Source organism: Bos taurus, chromosome 29, assembly GCF_002263795.3.
Source record: "Bos taurus isolate L1 Dominette 01449 registration number 42190680 breed Hereford chromosome 29, ARS-UCD2.0, whole genome shotgun sequence".
NCBI lineage: Eukaryota > Metazoa > Chordata > Mammalia > Artiodactyla > Bovidae > Bos > Bos taurus.
Genome location: NC_037356.1, coordinates 43,220,047 through 43,235,506, shown reverse-complemented (window position 1 = coordinate 43,235,506; position 15,460 = coordinate 43,220,047). Strand labels below are relative to the sequence as shown.

General features: G+C 50.5%; 1 protein-coding gene across 3 annotated transcripts; it reads right to left on the bottom strand.

Moving 5' to 3' along the window:
• Nucleotides 1–463: 463 nt before the first annotated feature.
• Nucleotides 464–8,264, bottom strand: ARL2 (ADP ribosylation factor like GTPase 2). 3 transcript variants are annotated; one of them, XM_059882846.1, is made up of 6 exons: nucleotides 7,867–8,006; nucleotides 6,085–6,188; nucleotides 3,666–3,776; nucleotides 3,408–3,570; nucleotides 1,787–1,867; nucleotides 464–943 (listed from the first exon to the last, which is right to left on the bottom strand). In XM_059882846.1, exons 2-6 carry the CDS (start codon nucleotides 6,159–6,161, stop codon nucleotides 809–811), a joined length of 567 nt encoding a protein of 188 aa, XP_059738829.1. In that variant the 5' UTR covers nucleotides 6,162–6,188; nucleotides 7,867–8,006; the 3' UTR covers nucleotides 464–808.
• Nucleotides 8,265–15,460: the final 7,196 nt, after the last annotated feature.

The following is a 15,460-nucleotide window of genomic DNA, read 5'->3' as shown; positions in this document are numbered from 1 at the left end:
TCCTGTGAGTCCCTCTGCGTGAACCAGCGCTGCGTCACACAGCCGTGTAGGCTGCCCACTGCGCACAGACTCCTGGCTGCCAGTGGGAAGCTGGGAGCTGAGATTCAGCCCCTGTTCCATTTGACAAGCTGAGAGCCCTGATGTTGGGGTGCCTTCCTTTTTCTCATTCATACCTCTGAGGGTAGCAGTTGCTCCAGTAAACTGTCCTTCCCCTCCTCTGGCCGGAAAACTTCTACTCATCCTTTACTCTCAGCTTTCATGTCACCTCCTCTGGGAAGCCCACCTGAACTCTTCCAAATGGAATTCCAATGCCCTGTCCCGTGCTTCTGTAATTCTCTGCCACTCCCTTGACACAGTGACAGTTGATCCTCTGACTGAAATGTTGTCTTTTTTGTCTCCCACTGGGCTGTGGGCTCTAGGCACCCTGCAGGGCTGTAGAATCAACAAATGACTCAGCCAGGAATGGGAGCGGGGAACAATTTATTCTCACAGCTGAGCAAATGGTGAGGCCCACAGCCTCGATAGCAGCAGAGGCAGCCCCCTCCCAGCCACAGCCCTCTCTTCCTGGTCCCGCAGCTGCAGGTGGGCCAGGTCAGGAGCCAGGGGGACAGCCAGGGTGACAGGCCTCCCGCCTCGGGAGCCGGCTGGCCACAGAGCAGCAGTGGGCAGCAGTAGCAGCAGCAGGGTATGGAGGGGGGCGGGGGCTGTTAGTTGGGCTGGCGGACTCCCACCCTTCCAGGGATGGTGCTTGGTGGCGGGGTGGGGGGTGCCTAGACTGTGAGCTGAGTAGGGGGGCATCAGAAGCGGCTCAGTCGGCCATGAAGATGCGGCTGGAGATGTCATCCAGGAGCCAGTCGATGCCAGGCAGCAGGTTCTCCCCGGTGACGGCGCTGCAGCCCTGGATGCACCAGTGGTGGCTACGGATGGAGTCCAGCTCCAGGGCCTGGGAGGGCGGAAGGTGATGGTGGGCCCTGGGGACCACAGGCCCTGCCCACCCTCAGCCCCTTCCCTCCCCTGGCCCAGGGGAAATCCAAGCCCCCATCAAGGGCCTGCTTTGGGAAGCCTCCCCTGGCCCCTGGTGAAGATCTGCTGGCCTCCCAGGGCACCCGGGCTCTCTGTCACCACCATGCCAGCACTACCCCTTATAATAAGATTGCAACAAGGGCCCCTGACATTGTGCAATGGGCCCTACAAATGTCCTCTTATCCATTCGCCCCATGGTCCCCTAAGCCAGGGATGTGTTTGCCATTTTACTGAGGAGAAAACCTCAGAGAGGTTAAGCAGCCTGCCTAAAGTCACACAGCTAATCAGTGGCAGAACCTAGATTCTAACCCCACTCTTTCTCATTCTGGTATTCAAGCTTCAGAGTCAGATGAAGATGTAACCTGCGGTCACATAGGCCTGTGTTTAAATCCTGGCTTGTCTGCTTCCTGGCTGTGTGACCCTGGGGGACTTACCTAACCTCTCTAAGCCTCCTTCACTATCTGTAGAATGATGATAATAGTTCCTACCTCAGGAGGTTGCTGTGAGAACTGAGTAAGTTAATCCATGCAAAAAGCCTAGCACAGAAAAAGCGCCCACTGCCTGTTGGTTACTGTTATCCCCGGGATAATCTACTTGCAGATCTGCTGTCCCCCAGGCTGTGGAGCACAACTCCGTCTTCTATCACTGAATCTCCAGTACCCTGAATACACACAGCAGGGGCTAATAAATGCTTTCTAAATAAATGAACAAAGAATCACATGCCCCTTTTCCTCTGTGAGCTTGTGCCAAGGCCTGGACTCACCTCGCGGATGGCGTTAGAGGACAGTGCTCCGGGCAGGTCTTGCTTGTTGGCAAAGATGAGGAGGGTCGCTCCGGCCAGGCGCTAGAGAAGAGAAACAGAGAGTAAGGGGAGGCGGGGTGGAGGCTCAGAGGGCAGCCCAGCCCCTGCGCTAATCACCCAGAGAAGCTGGGGTCAGAGAGCAGTCTGGAAGATTAGAGCAAGGTCCCATGGTGGTTGCAAAGACACCATTAGTGTGGGCAGTGTGAACACAGCCTTCCTGTCCAGCCATTATGGGCTGGAGGGAGCTGTGGGCTGGCCTGAGACCCTGCTTCCAGCACAGTCACACCCAGTGGGCACCTCTCTTCTCTGTGCATCAGATTCCTCTTCTATAAATGGGAGGGGATGATGGACAAGGGGAGGGGGTGATGGACAAAGGGGAGGGGTTATGGACAAGGGGAGGGGGTGATGGACAAGGGGAGGGGGTGATGGACAAGATGATCCTCAAGCCTCTGCTTCTAGATTGCTGTGACCTGATGACCTGACATCAAAAAGAACGCGACTATCCCAGGGGCTGTGGGGGCTGAGGGCAATGAGCTTCCCCTCCTCCAAGTTCACACAGTCCCCTAACTGTCCCATTACCCTGACAGACCTTCCTCTCTGCCTGTGATTCCAGTTACTTCCCTCTGTGTGTTTGTGACCGGGAGTCCCTCCATGTGGATGGCGGCTCTACCCCTTAACAAGGGCCTTGAGGTGCCAGGCCAGGGCTGAACATTCAACAGCCAGGATCTCACTGGACCTGCTTGACTGCTATTTAGGCCTATTGTCCCTAAATAATTATTAACAACTCCCTCTTTAACTCTCAAAAGTGTCCTGAATTTCAGCTAAATGCAGTGGAGTAACCTGGATTAAACCCTGGAACACAGAAAGGACATTAATGGAGAAACTGGTGCAATCCAAACAAAACCTGTAGTTCAGTTAACAGTAACTTGTTAATTTCTTATTAAATAGTTTTAACAAGTGTTTGGCAGTTCTGTAAGATGTTCATATTAAGGGAAACCAGGTGAAAGATACATGGGTAACTTTTCACTATCTTTGCAACTTTTCTATAAATCTAAAATTTTATTTAAAGAAGAGCATTTTGGCTCAGACAGTACATTTTAAGATCACCGTAATTATTAATATAATGCCCATCTGAGAGATGCAGTGGCAATTCAGAGAAACTAAGTGCCTTGCCTAAGGTCACAAAGCAAACAGTCCAACGCCTGAGGCAGGCTCCACTGCCTGCCAAAGCTTCACACACCAGCCTCAAGTCATCCTCCCCAAAGCCTGACTCAAGGTGCAGAAACTGAAGCTCAGGGTGGTGAAGCAGTGACACTGCAGGGATGTGGACCCACATCTAAGACCACGTGGATCCGTGTTCTGCTCATGGCACTGTCAGCCTCCCTGGGGAGGGTGTACTGGTTGTCTCTGCCTCCCCAAGGGTGCTGGACACGTGGTGAGGGCTAGGTGAGGGAACAGACCCCAACTGAGTGTCCCCCTGGGATCATGGACCCCACAGGGAATCGGCTGAGGACAGTGTTCACACACCCACACAGGTGCATGAAGCACCAGGACACAGGCACTGGGGGAGCCCCCTGCCTACCTCCTCCACCAACAGGTTCTGGAGCTCCCGCTGGCAGTCCTGCATGCGTTGGCGGTCGGCGCTGTCCACCACCCAGATGAGGCCGTCGGTGCTCTCAAAGTAGTTCCGCCAGTAGGACCGCAGGGACTTCTGGCCGCCCACATCCCAAATGTTCAGCTTGAATCTGGACAGGGCAGTGGGGGCTGCAGGGTCAGTCCGGCCCCCGCCCGCCCTCCCTGCCCTGTGCTGGGCAGGCCCGCCCTCGGGGACCCCGCTTACCCTCGGTGCTCCAAGGTCTTGATGTTGAAGCCCAGTGTGGGGGAGATGGTGTCGATGTCTTCACCGTTGAACTTCTTGAGGATGGTCGTCTTGCCAGCATTGTCCAGGCCCCTGGGGGTGCGCCAGGTTAAGGAGAAGTCCCCAGGCTCTGCGGGCTGGTGACACCATCCCAGGGCCCCTCTCTGACCACATATCAAAGTATGTTGAGTACCTGCCTGACCTACATGATAAATGTGAAAATGTATCATCTTCTAACCAGATGCTCATAATTCATCCCACAACATATACTGTTGGCTAGGCTACCCTGGTTGCTCAGTGGTAAAGATTCCACCTGCCAATGCCGGAAACTCGAGTTCGATCCCGGGTCTGGGAAGATTCCACATGCCAAGAAGCAACTAAGCCCGTGCACAACCACTAAGCCTGTGCTCTAGACCAGGAGCCGCAACTCCTAAAACTCGTAGAAGCAGGCCCTAGAGCCCCTGCTTCACAAGAGAAGCCGCCACCAGGAGAAGCCTGCACACCACAGCTAGAGAGTAGCCCCCACTCACCACAACTAGAGAAAAGCCTGTGCGGCAACGAAGACCCAGCACAGCCAAATACAAAAAATAAAAATGTACTGTTGGCCAAAAAGTCCCTTCGGTTTCGCCACAGATGTTACAGAAAAACCTGATGAACTTATTGGCCAACCCCATGCTTAAGGCCTACACTGCTCCAGAATACCTCTGGCACTGGGGGTGCCCTGGAATCACGGTCCCTGCCCTGTGCGGCTTCCACTCCAGTGTGAGACAGCTGGACTGAGGCCCAGACTGCAAGGAGCCGGCTTTTTGAAGGACTAGGGGAAGAAGAGCATTCCAGGGAGCAAGTATTTGGAGGCAGCCACCCTTGCCCTTTTGTTTCTGGAATATTCCAAACCCTTTGCTGCTGAGTGTGCAAACAAATGGGTAAGTTCACCAGCTGGAGAAAACCACCCTCCTTTTTCCTTCTAATACCCAAGGGGGCTTACAGCTGGGACTGGGGGGATGGGGGTGAGAGGATCTCTCCCGAGACCCGGCTTTAGTCCCTGATCACTGGTGGCTGATTGCTCTCCTCATCGCCCCCCACCCCAGCTCCATCATCCTGCTTCCTTCTCCACTGGATCATTTTCATCAGCTGATGAGTGGACGTCTCTCCCACCAAGAAGAAGCGAACAACACCCTCTCTTGACCCCTCTCCCCCTGACGTTTTCCTTTATTTCGTTCCCTTTATAGCAAATCTCAGAACTGTTGTCCATACTCACCCTCTCCAGTTTCTGTCTTCCTGCTCCTCTGTGAACCCGTAAGACCTCTGCTCCCACTGCTTCCCCGAGACTGCTCTGGCCAAGGTCAGTCCTTAGAGACGCCTTGCTCGCCACTGACTGGGTAGTCCTCAGCCCTCTTCCTCCTGCTCCTGGCCAGCCCCCTCCTTCACTCCAGGACACGGGCTTGCCTGGCTCTCCTGACTTCCCTGGTCACCCTTCCTCATCGCCCTGACCTTTTGATCTGAGCTCGGCCCTAGGTTCTCTTCCCTGTCCACACACACTCTCTCAGTGGTCTCATCCAGAATTATGGCTTCAAATACCATCTTTATGCTGATGACTCTGAAATTCGTACGTCCCACCCGGCTGCTCCCCTGGACATTGGTCTCTATATCCAGCTGCCAGGGTGACATTTCTAGGATGTCTCAGCAGCATCCTACAGGACCAGTCTGAGCTCTCATCTTCCCCCTGAACGTGTTCCCCACCCGCTTCTATAATACCTGTCAGCAAGTGGCTCCTCACTCATCCTATCGCTAGGACCCACGCTTGACACCATTCTTCTCCTAACGCTCACGGCCAATCCAGCAGCAACTGCTGCTGGTCTTACTATCAAGATTTAAATCAACGTCTGTCACTGCTTCCACCCTGATCCAAGCTACCATCCTACCTTACATGTGTTACTGCAGTGGCCTAACTAGTCTCAGCTCTCACTTTCTGTCTGCACTTCTCATTAAAGCAAACATCCCCTACTGTATAGTACGGGGAACTACTCAGTATTCCGTAATAACCTACACGGGAAAAGAACCTCAAAAACAATCAGTTCAGTCGCTCAGTTGTGTCTGACTCTTTGTGACCTCATGGACTGCAGCACACCAAGCTTCCCTGTCCATCACCAACTCCTGGAGCTTACTCAAACTCATGTCCATCCAGTCAGTGATGCCATCCAACCATCTCAAAAAACGGATGGAAAAAGAATGTGTGTAAATATATACATAACCAAAACACTCTGCTATACACCTGAAACTAACACAATATTGTAAATTAACAATGTGCATGTGTGTGCTTAGTCACGTCTGACTCTTTGCAACTCTATGAACTGTAGCCCGCCAGGTTTCTCTGTCCGTAGGATTTCCCAGGCAAGGATACTGGGAGGGGTTGCCATTTCCTGTCCAGGGGATCTTCCCACGTAGGGACTGAACACCCGTCCATTTCGTCTCCTGCATTAGCAGATTCTTTACCACTTGCACTACCTGGGAAGCCCGAAAATCAATTGCAAAATAAAAATTAAAATTAAAATTAAAATATTTAAATTTAATGCAAAATAAAATTAAATTAAAATGCAAAAAAATTTTTAATTGAAAAAAAATAACAAAAATATGGGACTTCCCTGGTGGTCTAGCGGTTAAGACTTCACCTTCCAATTCAGGGGCTGTGGGTTCAATCCCTGGTCAGGGAGCTATGATCCCACAGGACTCAGAGCCAAAAAACAAACAATATAAAACAGAAGAAATACTGTAACACATTCAATAAAGACTTTAAAAATGGTCCTCATTAAAAAAAAAAAATCCACAAAAATAAACAAACAGAGGAAAAGTTCAGAACTAAAGGTCCCACCTGAAATACCTCTTCCATCTGACCTAGCCTTCCACTGTTCTCACTCCCTCAGCTCACACTTCCCTCCCTGACAGTCCTTTGAACACACCAGTCGGCTTCCTCCTCGGAGACCTTTACACTTGCTGTTCCCTTTGCTTAAACATTTCCCCCCCAGATCTCTACATAATTCATCCCTCACCTGTCTAGATTCAACTGTCACTTTCTCAGTATGGTCTTCTTTGACCACCGTATTTATGCAGGATTAACTTTGTTAACATTTTCTTCCCTCAGTATCACACAAAATGTCCGAAGGTAGGATTTTTGTTTTGTTTTGCTGTTTTCCCTAGCCGCCCAGGACAGAACTTAGCACGTAACAGTGAAGTGAAGTCGCTCAGTCGTGTCCGACTCTTTGCGACCCCATGGACTGTAGCCTATCAGGCTCCTCCGTCCATGGGATTTTCCAGGCAAGAGTGCTGGAGTGGATTGCCATTTCCTTCGCCAGGGGATCTTCCCAACCCAGGAATCGAACCCAGGTCTCCCGCATTGCAGGCAGACGCTTAGCTCAATAAATGTTTATTGGATGAATGAATTCTCTGTGCCTGTCTCACAGTTCTTAAAAACAGACATGATGTAAATATTACTAAGTTATTTGTGCACATAAATGTCTCCTCTCTGCTGGGGGTGAGGCCGGCCCAGCTCTTGGATCTCAGCTTGCCCCCCACCCCGCCCCAGCCTGGCACGGAGGGGGAGAACGGATGTGCACGCCTGCGAGCGAGACTCAGAAAGTCGGCAAGGCCCTCGGGCCTACAAGCCGTCAACCGCGGGGACCCCGACTGGCCGTGAGACAGCAAAGAGATGGACAGTCGGACCCACGCGAACCTAGCGACCGCAGACGGCGCCCCGGCTCCTCCGCCCTCTACCTGGAGAGTAGGGCGGGGCCCGCACGCCCCCGAGAGGCCGACCCTGAGGGCGGGGCCGAGGCCTGGCACCCTCCAACTAGGGGAGGAGGCGCCCAGGTCGGGGGAGGACGGCGGCCCCACGCTCGGGCCGACGGGTGGTAGCGTTCGAGTCACCAGCCCCGCCTTCCCTTATATCGGGACACCTGGTCCGGCCGCCGCGCCGTAACGCCCACACCTTGGAAACGAGGCCCCCCCGACCGCGTCGAGCCGGTGGTACGGCCTCCTCCCGGCTCCCCCCCGCCAAAAGCGATGGTAGGGCCCACGAGCGTGACGCACAATGGGCAGTTGGTACAGGCCGGCCGGCCGTACAGGCAGCGCCCGGTAGGGGGCGCCTGACACTGCCCGGTCGGCGGGCTCCCCACCGCACCCCCGCTACCCTCGCGGCTCCGGCTCCGGCGTCAGGAAGGATACAGCATGAGCAGTCGCAGCTCCCGCTCTTTCTGCTTCATCTTCTTCAGTATGGTCAGAAGCCCCATGTCCCGGTAGCCCCCTCCCGGCCGCCGTTTCTTCGTATCCCGGGACCCCTTTCCCTGCTCCTATTGGCTGTCACGCCCACGGACAGCACAGCCTATTGGCTGGCTCCTCGATTGGTCCCGCCCTCGCTCCCACGTGACCGCGAAGGCGCCGGGAGGTGCTGGGATGCACAATCCTTCTAGCCTGCCGGGGGCGGGCGCTTCTGGGTGGCCGTTCGCGTTAACTCTTCGCATCCCCAGTTCCTGGGTGACCAGAGCACCGCCCTTCTGGGACCCCCAAGCCCGACTGGAACGGAAACCTGAAGTTCCGGTGCTGTGTCTTAGCTGAAGAGGGAGTCGGAGTTCTGGAGTCAGAACCGAGAGCCCCAAGGCCGTTGACGTCACCCTGGGGCTACCGTAGGGCTTTGTTCCGCGGAAACAGGATCCAGATCCTGCTGTCTTGGGCCTTGAAAGGCGTCATCCTAAATCTGCCCGTGTTAGGGCTTCCCCTCATTCCCTGGCTTCCGAAATCAATCGTAGAGGGTAGGCTGGGGATTCTTCATCCAGGGTGGAAATGCCCCTGAGGAAATGTGTAGGGCTGTCAGTGAGTTGTTCCAATTTCAAGGCAGAGCCCCTGTCGTCTAGAGGTCATTGGACAGACTTGCACAAAGAATTGTTCCGCCCAAGATGCCCATTGTCTCTCTGTTGAGAAGCACCATTTTTCATTTTGCCAATAAGAAAATTGACGCTCACATGTGCTTAGCATAACTGACATGTAGTAGGTGCTCAATAAATATTTGTAGTTTAATGAATGACTTTGTCCAAGAGTTTGGTTCTTTACGTTAGTGCTTAAGTCCAGAATAAGTGAGGAAGCCGAGGCCAGGGACTCCGCAGATTGTAAACTCGGATGAGCTTGGGATTTTACTGGCAGTCCAGTGGTTAAGACTCCCTGCTTCCACTGCAGGGGGCAGGGGTTCTATTCCTGGTCGGGCAACTAAGATCCAGCATGCCACTCAGTGTCCCACTCCAAGAAGAAGAAAGGTGAGCCTTGGACTTCCCTAGCGATCTAGTGGTTAAGACTTCTTTCTTCCATTGCAGGGGGTGCGGGTTCAATCCCTAATGGGGGAACTAAGATCCTTCCTGCTGTGCCAGGAGGCCAGAAAATTAAAATAAAAAATGAAGGGTGAGCCTTAGTGTCTTTGTTTTGAGCCCTTCCCAAGGGAACTATGGGGTGAATGTGAGTAGGCAGTAGAAGAAGCTGTGTCTAATGATTGGGAAAGACCAATGCAGCACTAGCTGAAAAGAATGACTGATTGCTGTGACATTTATAAAGCATCCACAGTTCCTACTTTATCTTCCCTGCAACCCTAAGAGATTATTTCCTTTTTGTAGATGTGATAGTGGAGTCCCCAGAGTTTAAGGAACTTGGGCAGCAATTTAAACTATGTCTGGTGGGCAGTACAGAGTGTTGTTTTTCTGGGTTCCTCCGTGGTGGTTGTCTACAGAGGGAGAGGTCTGGGGTGAACTGGAACTTCCCATCTTGCAGAAGAAGGTTGTAGAGAGATGAAAGCTGGACAGAAAGGGGTGCCTGGTGGGGCCCCTCAGCACCACTTGCTCTCCACCAAGCGCCCCCAAGGGAAAAAAGTGACAGTAAATTTTCTTCAGAGGCTTTGAAATACAGCTAAGATCACAGTGTTTCCATCCTGCCTCCCTGAGTCCACACTACAGAAATTCTAGCACCAGCACATGAACATTTATGACAAGGAAGTTCACTTTGGCATGGTTTGGAACAGTAAGAAATTGGAAAAAAATCTAAGAGTCTTCAGTGGACATCAGTTACCTAAGTTGGGGTAATCCTGTGTGGTGGTTTCTATTAAACTTTTGAGAAAGGTGTAGTATTGGGTTGGCCAACAAGTTTGTTCAGGTTTTTTCATAAGATGTTACAAAAACCCGAATGACCATTTTGGCCAACCCAATACCTGCATGGAAAGATGTGCATGCCATATTAAGTGAAAAAAATGAATTTCAGGCCCATTTTAATTTTTAAAATGACAATAACCCCTAAACAATGTTTTCGAACTATGTAGCCCATTTCGAACTAAGTAGCCCATTAAGTAGATTGTAGAGTTACTTTAGTGTCACAAATAAATTGGACCATATGAAATTGCCCATATTTGACAGTTTGGACCACACAGATACCAGTTTCATTTAGCTCGGCCAGGTAGCATTGGCAAAAATTAAATAGAATGAACAAAACAGAAAACATTTGGGATTTCCCTGGTGGTCCAGTGGCTAAGTGTCCTTGCTCCCAATGCAGGGGGCCCAGGTTTGATCCTTGGTCAGAGATCCCACATGCTGCAATAAAAAATTGAAGATCCCATGTGCTGCAACCAAGACCTGGCACAGCCAAATAAATAAAAAAGAAAACAAAACATTGCTGCCTGTGCCCTTGAAGAGAAGGTACATGGTATTTGTTAGCATGTTTGTTTCTGATATTTATATCAGATTCTGATTTATATCAGAATATATGTACTCACAAGCTCATAGTCACAGAAGTTTGAAAATTGCTGCAACTCAACTGTTAACGCTGGAGCAAGTTTGAGGGAAACTTAATTATTACTGTAAGCACTTCTGGGTGGTTTTACTTCACTGCTACTGTTCTTGCTGTTATTAAGGCAGTGAGTTGTGCCCGACTCTTTGTGACCCCGTGGACTACAGCACACCAGACTCCTCTGTCCCACTGTCTCCCAGAGTTTGCTCAGATTCATGTCCACTCAGTCGGTGATGCTATCTAACCATCATCCTCTTCCACCCCCTTCTCCTTTTGCCTTCAAACTTTCCCAGCATCGGGGTCTTTTCCAAAGAGTCAGTTCTTTGCATCAGGTGGCCAAAGGATTGGAGTGTCAGCTTCAGCAACAATCCTTCCAATGAATATTCAGGACTGATTTCCTTTAGGATTGACTGGTTTGATCTCCTTGCAGTCCAAGGGACTCTCAAGAGTCTTCTCCACACCACAGTTCAAAAGCATCATTTCTTCAGTGCAACTCTCACATCCAGACACGACTACTAGAAAAACCATAGCTTTGACTATACAGACCTTTGCCAGCAAAATGATGTATCTGCTTTTTAGTATGCTGTCAAGGTTTGTCTCGCTATAGTAGTTGAAATCCTTGTATAAATGTCAGGCTTTAGAGCCCTGTCCTGTCCAAGCTGTTGTTGTAGCTCCCCTGGGGCTAGAGTAGAATTTCAATGGACACCTGTTTGAAAAAAACATCATAGCTTAATGAAACATGAGGAGACCAGGGGGTAACTGTGTTGAACTTTTGAATCATAATTGCTAGTAGCTAGAAGTCAGGGGTTGGGGAGTGGGGGTGGAGGGGCTTTTAAAAACCTGTTAGGGGCCTGCGTGCATGCTAAATCACTTCAGTCATGTCCAGCTCTCTGTGACCCGATGGACTGTAGCCTGCTAGGCTCCTTTGTCCATGGGATTCTCCAGGCAAGAATACTGGGGTGGGTTGCCATGACCTCCTCCAGGGAATCTTCCTGACACAGGGATCAAACACAGGGATCAAACCCACATGTCTGCTGTCTCCTGTGTTGGCAGATAGGCTCTTCAGCACTAGCGCCACCTGGAAAGCCCAGTTAGGAGCCTAGTGAAAAGTATTTTCATTTGCTTCACGGAAAGGAGGAAAGGTTGCTCTTGAGGAACTGAATCTTTGGGGAATACCTTTGAAAGACAACTGGGAAAGAAGATCTCTAGAGCTGTAGTTATATATAACTGTGAATATATATATCTTTTGAATATATACATATTCACAGGAAAGACTCATGAGCTTAAAATACCCAAATCCTGACAGCTCTGAAACTGGCTTTTGAAGGGAGAGTTTCTTGGAACTAAGTAAGTGAATTTTAATTTGAGGGTAGAGTTCTAGATGCCTTCTAAAAGGGAATATTTACCCAATATCTGAGGAGGAAAATTTGGCCTTATGGTTTTAATTTTAAGACATGTAAACTTTTTTCTACACCCCATGGCATTTGGGATCTTAGTTCCCCAACCAGGAATCAAACCTGTGTCCCCTACACTGGGAGCACGAAGTCTTAACACCCGACTGCCAGGGAAGTCCCAGAGGTGTAACCTTTTGGATCCAGATAGTCCACTTACTGCATCACCTTTATAATCATAAAGGAAACTTTGTTATCATGGAACAACAACAATAATAATAATCATAAAAGCTGAGGGAAAAGACTCTACTTAAGTATAACTGTTGATCATTAAGCATTAGCACTGAGTATTACTGTTGTTGTTGAAGACAGACACTGAGACACCAGGACACTAAGTCGTGTCTGACTGCGACCCCATGGACCGTAGCCTGCCAGGCTCCTATGTCCATAGGATCTCTCAGGCAAGAATACTGGAGTGGGTTGCCATTTTCTTCTCCAGGGGATCTTCCTGACCCAAGGATCAAAGCCGAATCTGCTGCGTGGGCAGGCGGATTCTTTTTTTTAAATTTTATTTATTTATTCCTGCACTGGGTTTTTGCTGCTTTTGCCCAGGCTTCTCACTGCGGTGGCTTCTCTTGTTCCAGAGCACAGGCTGTAGGCACTTGGGCTTCAGAAGTGGCGGCACACGGACTCAGTAGATGTGGTGCACAGGTTTAGTTGCTCTGAGGCATGCGGGATCTTCCCAGATCAGGGGTTGAACCTGCGTCCCCTGCATTGGCAGGCGGATTCTTATCCACTGCACCACTGTGGAAATCCGGCAGCCGGCTTCTTTACTGCTGAGCCACCAGGGAAGCCCAGCAAGGAGTATATATCAAAGTATGTATTTTATTTATTTGTATATATATTTAAGGTTGCTCCAGATCAATTTCCTATTTGATTTGTTTAAACTGTAATGTTCAACTGAGGTTGTTTAAAATGAAGTTACAGGGACTTCCCTGGCGGTCCAGTGGTTAGGACTCCATCCTTCCGCTGCAGGGAGAGTGGGTTCAGTTCTTCATGAGGGAACTAAGATCCCACATGCCATGGGGGCTGGCCAAAAAAATAGAGTTAAAAAAAGGTAGTGTGAAGAAGTTTACCATCTTATATATATATTTTAAAAAGTTACAGTTTTGATAAAAGGAATCCTGTTTTTCTCTCTGGTGAAACATCTGTGATGCAAGTTTTATTTTGGGGACCACACGTGTATGACGAAAGCTCCACCCAGCACTTGGTGGCAGCATACCCAAGGGCAGCTTTTGTCCTAACGAGTAAACAAAGACCGGGGGGTTGAATACACGGCTTAGTCACCAACAGCTGCCTGTGGACCACGGTCCTACTCTGGCTTGCCCCTGTACGCCCGCCCCGTTCCCCCCGCGGCGGTGGTTTAGTGGGCCTGAGTATCCACGGGCCCCGTGTCCCAAGTGCACGTGTGTGCAACGTGCAAGCCGCAGCCGAAGGCCCTGAATGGCAATCAGAGTGTCCGAGCATCCTCGTTATAGATCGCAGCCCAGATGCCTCTCGTGGGAGCCAGGGGAGGTATCTTCTCCAACTCCCAGATGACAAAATGAGCTGTTAAAGCCTAGTCATCCTCCTCAGGGCACATGGCATCCTCAGACCTTTCCAGAATCTTAAGAATGATTGTGTGTGTGTATTACTTGCTCTGTCGTGTCCAACTCTTTGCAACCCCATGAACTGTATGTAGCCCTCCAGGCTTCTCTGTCTATGGGATTCTCCAGGCAAGAACGCTGGAGTGGACTGCCATTCCCTTCTCCATAAGAATGATTAAGAACTTGAAAATCTGAGCTCTTCCACGTCCATCTGACCCATGCCTTGGCAACCTCTAGAGCAAGGCTGTGCTGGCTGCTTCTTGTTTGTCTCCCCAGGGCCTGGCCTGGTGAATGGGGTGGGGTGGGGGAGTGGGGAAGGGGGCCAGGGGGGAGCTGCGGTGCCTTCACTCAGCAACCTGAGAGGCAGGTACCACTCTTATCTCCACTAGACAGATGAGCCAGGGCTCCGCTCACCTGGATGGCCGCAGCAGTCTCTCGAGCAGTTTCGCTGCTCCTCCTCCCCAGGGTAAAGGGACCTTTATAACCTCTGGTCAGATCATGTCCGTCTTTTGCTCAAAACCCTCCACGGTCTGCTGGGCAGAGCCCAGGGGCTTCAGTGGCCTTCCTGCACCTTGCATGAGTGCTCCCCATTCTCTGTGCCCCATCGCCTGTTCCTCCCCTGCTTGTCAGTCCTCCGAATGACCAGCGCCCTTAACGCATACCTCCTTGTCACCTCTCTTCAATTTTTTGCTCAAACGTTCAACGTCTCAAAACAGTTTTAGTGGGGCATTCCCTGAGGGTCCAGCGGTTAGGACTCTGTGCTTTTCACTGCTGAGGGCATGGGTTCAATCCCTGGTGGGGAATTAAGATCCCACAAGCTACAGAGTATGTCCAAAAAAAAAAGATTAAAAAAAAAACACAAAATTTTTTTTTTGTCGTTCAAATAGCACAAGCGGGTCCAGTGTGACCACCCTTGTTAAGTTTGAAACAGCCCAATCCCCCACCCACATTCGCCAAATCCTTTGTTTTGCTCTGTATTCCCTTGTGACACCTAAGTCCTCCTATCAGCCTATGTAATTCCCTTAATTGATCACAATTTATTCTCCCCTATACCTCCATCCCCTCAAGAACGGAAGTACCACGAGGCCACGGATTTGTTTCTGCTTGTTTTGCTTTTTATTTTGGCTGCGCGGGATCTTTGTTGTGGCTCACGGGCTTAGTAGTCGTGACACACAAGGTTAGTTGCTCTGAGGCCTGTGGGATCTGAGTTCCTCAACCAGGGATTGAACCTGCGTCCCCTGCATTAGCAGAGAGGCGGCTTCCGTGCTGGCTCAGTCAGGAAAGAATCAGCCTGCAATGCAGAAGACTGGCTGCAATACAGGAGACCCAGATTCGATCCCTGGGTCAGGAAGTTCCCCTGGAGAAGGAAAGGGCAACCCACTCCAGTATTCTTGCCTGGAAAGTCACATAGAAAGAGGAGCCTGGCGGGCTACAGTCCATAGGGTCGCGGAGTCAGACTGAGTGACTAAACCACCACCACCACCTTTGTGAATTGGGTCAAATCATTAACCATTTTGAGTTTCTGTTGTCTCCTTTGTAAAAACAGTATAATAATTATGTTTGCCATGCAAGGTGGATCTGAGAATTCAAGAAACTACCATATATCAGTATAAAAGGAATGTAAAGAAGGCTTCACAGTGCCCTGCGTCCGCTGCATTAGAAGGCAGATTCTTAACCACTGGACCACCAGGCAAGTCCCAACAGCAGGATTTGGATTTTTTTTTTTAAGCTGTTCACAATACCTGGAACAGGGCCTACCACATAATAGATGCTCAGAAAATATCTGTTGAGTGAAAAGAATGGGGCAGAGGGTTCACTAACTACTTTCTAGCTGCTCACATGGCCTGGAAGCAGCAGAGCCTCATCAGCCTTGTTCCTAACCACCAGGCTTCTCAGCCCAGGCCTGGCCCCTACCCTCTCCTCTGAGAAC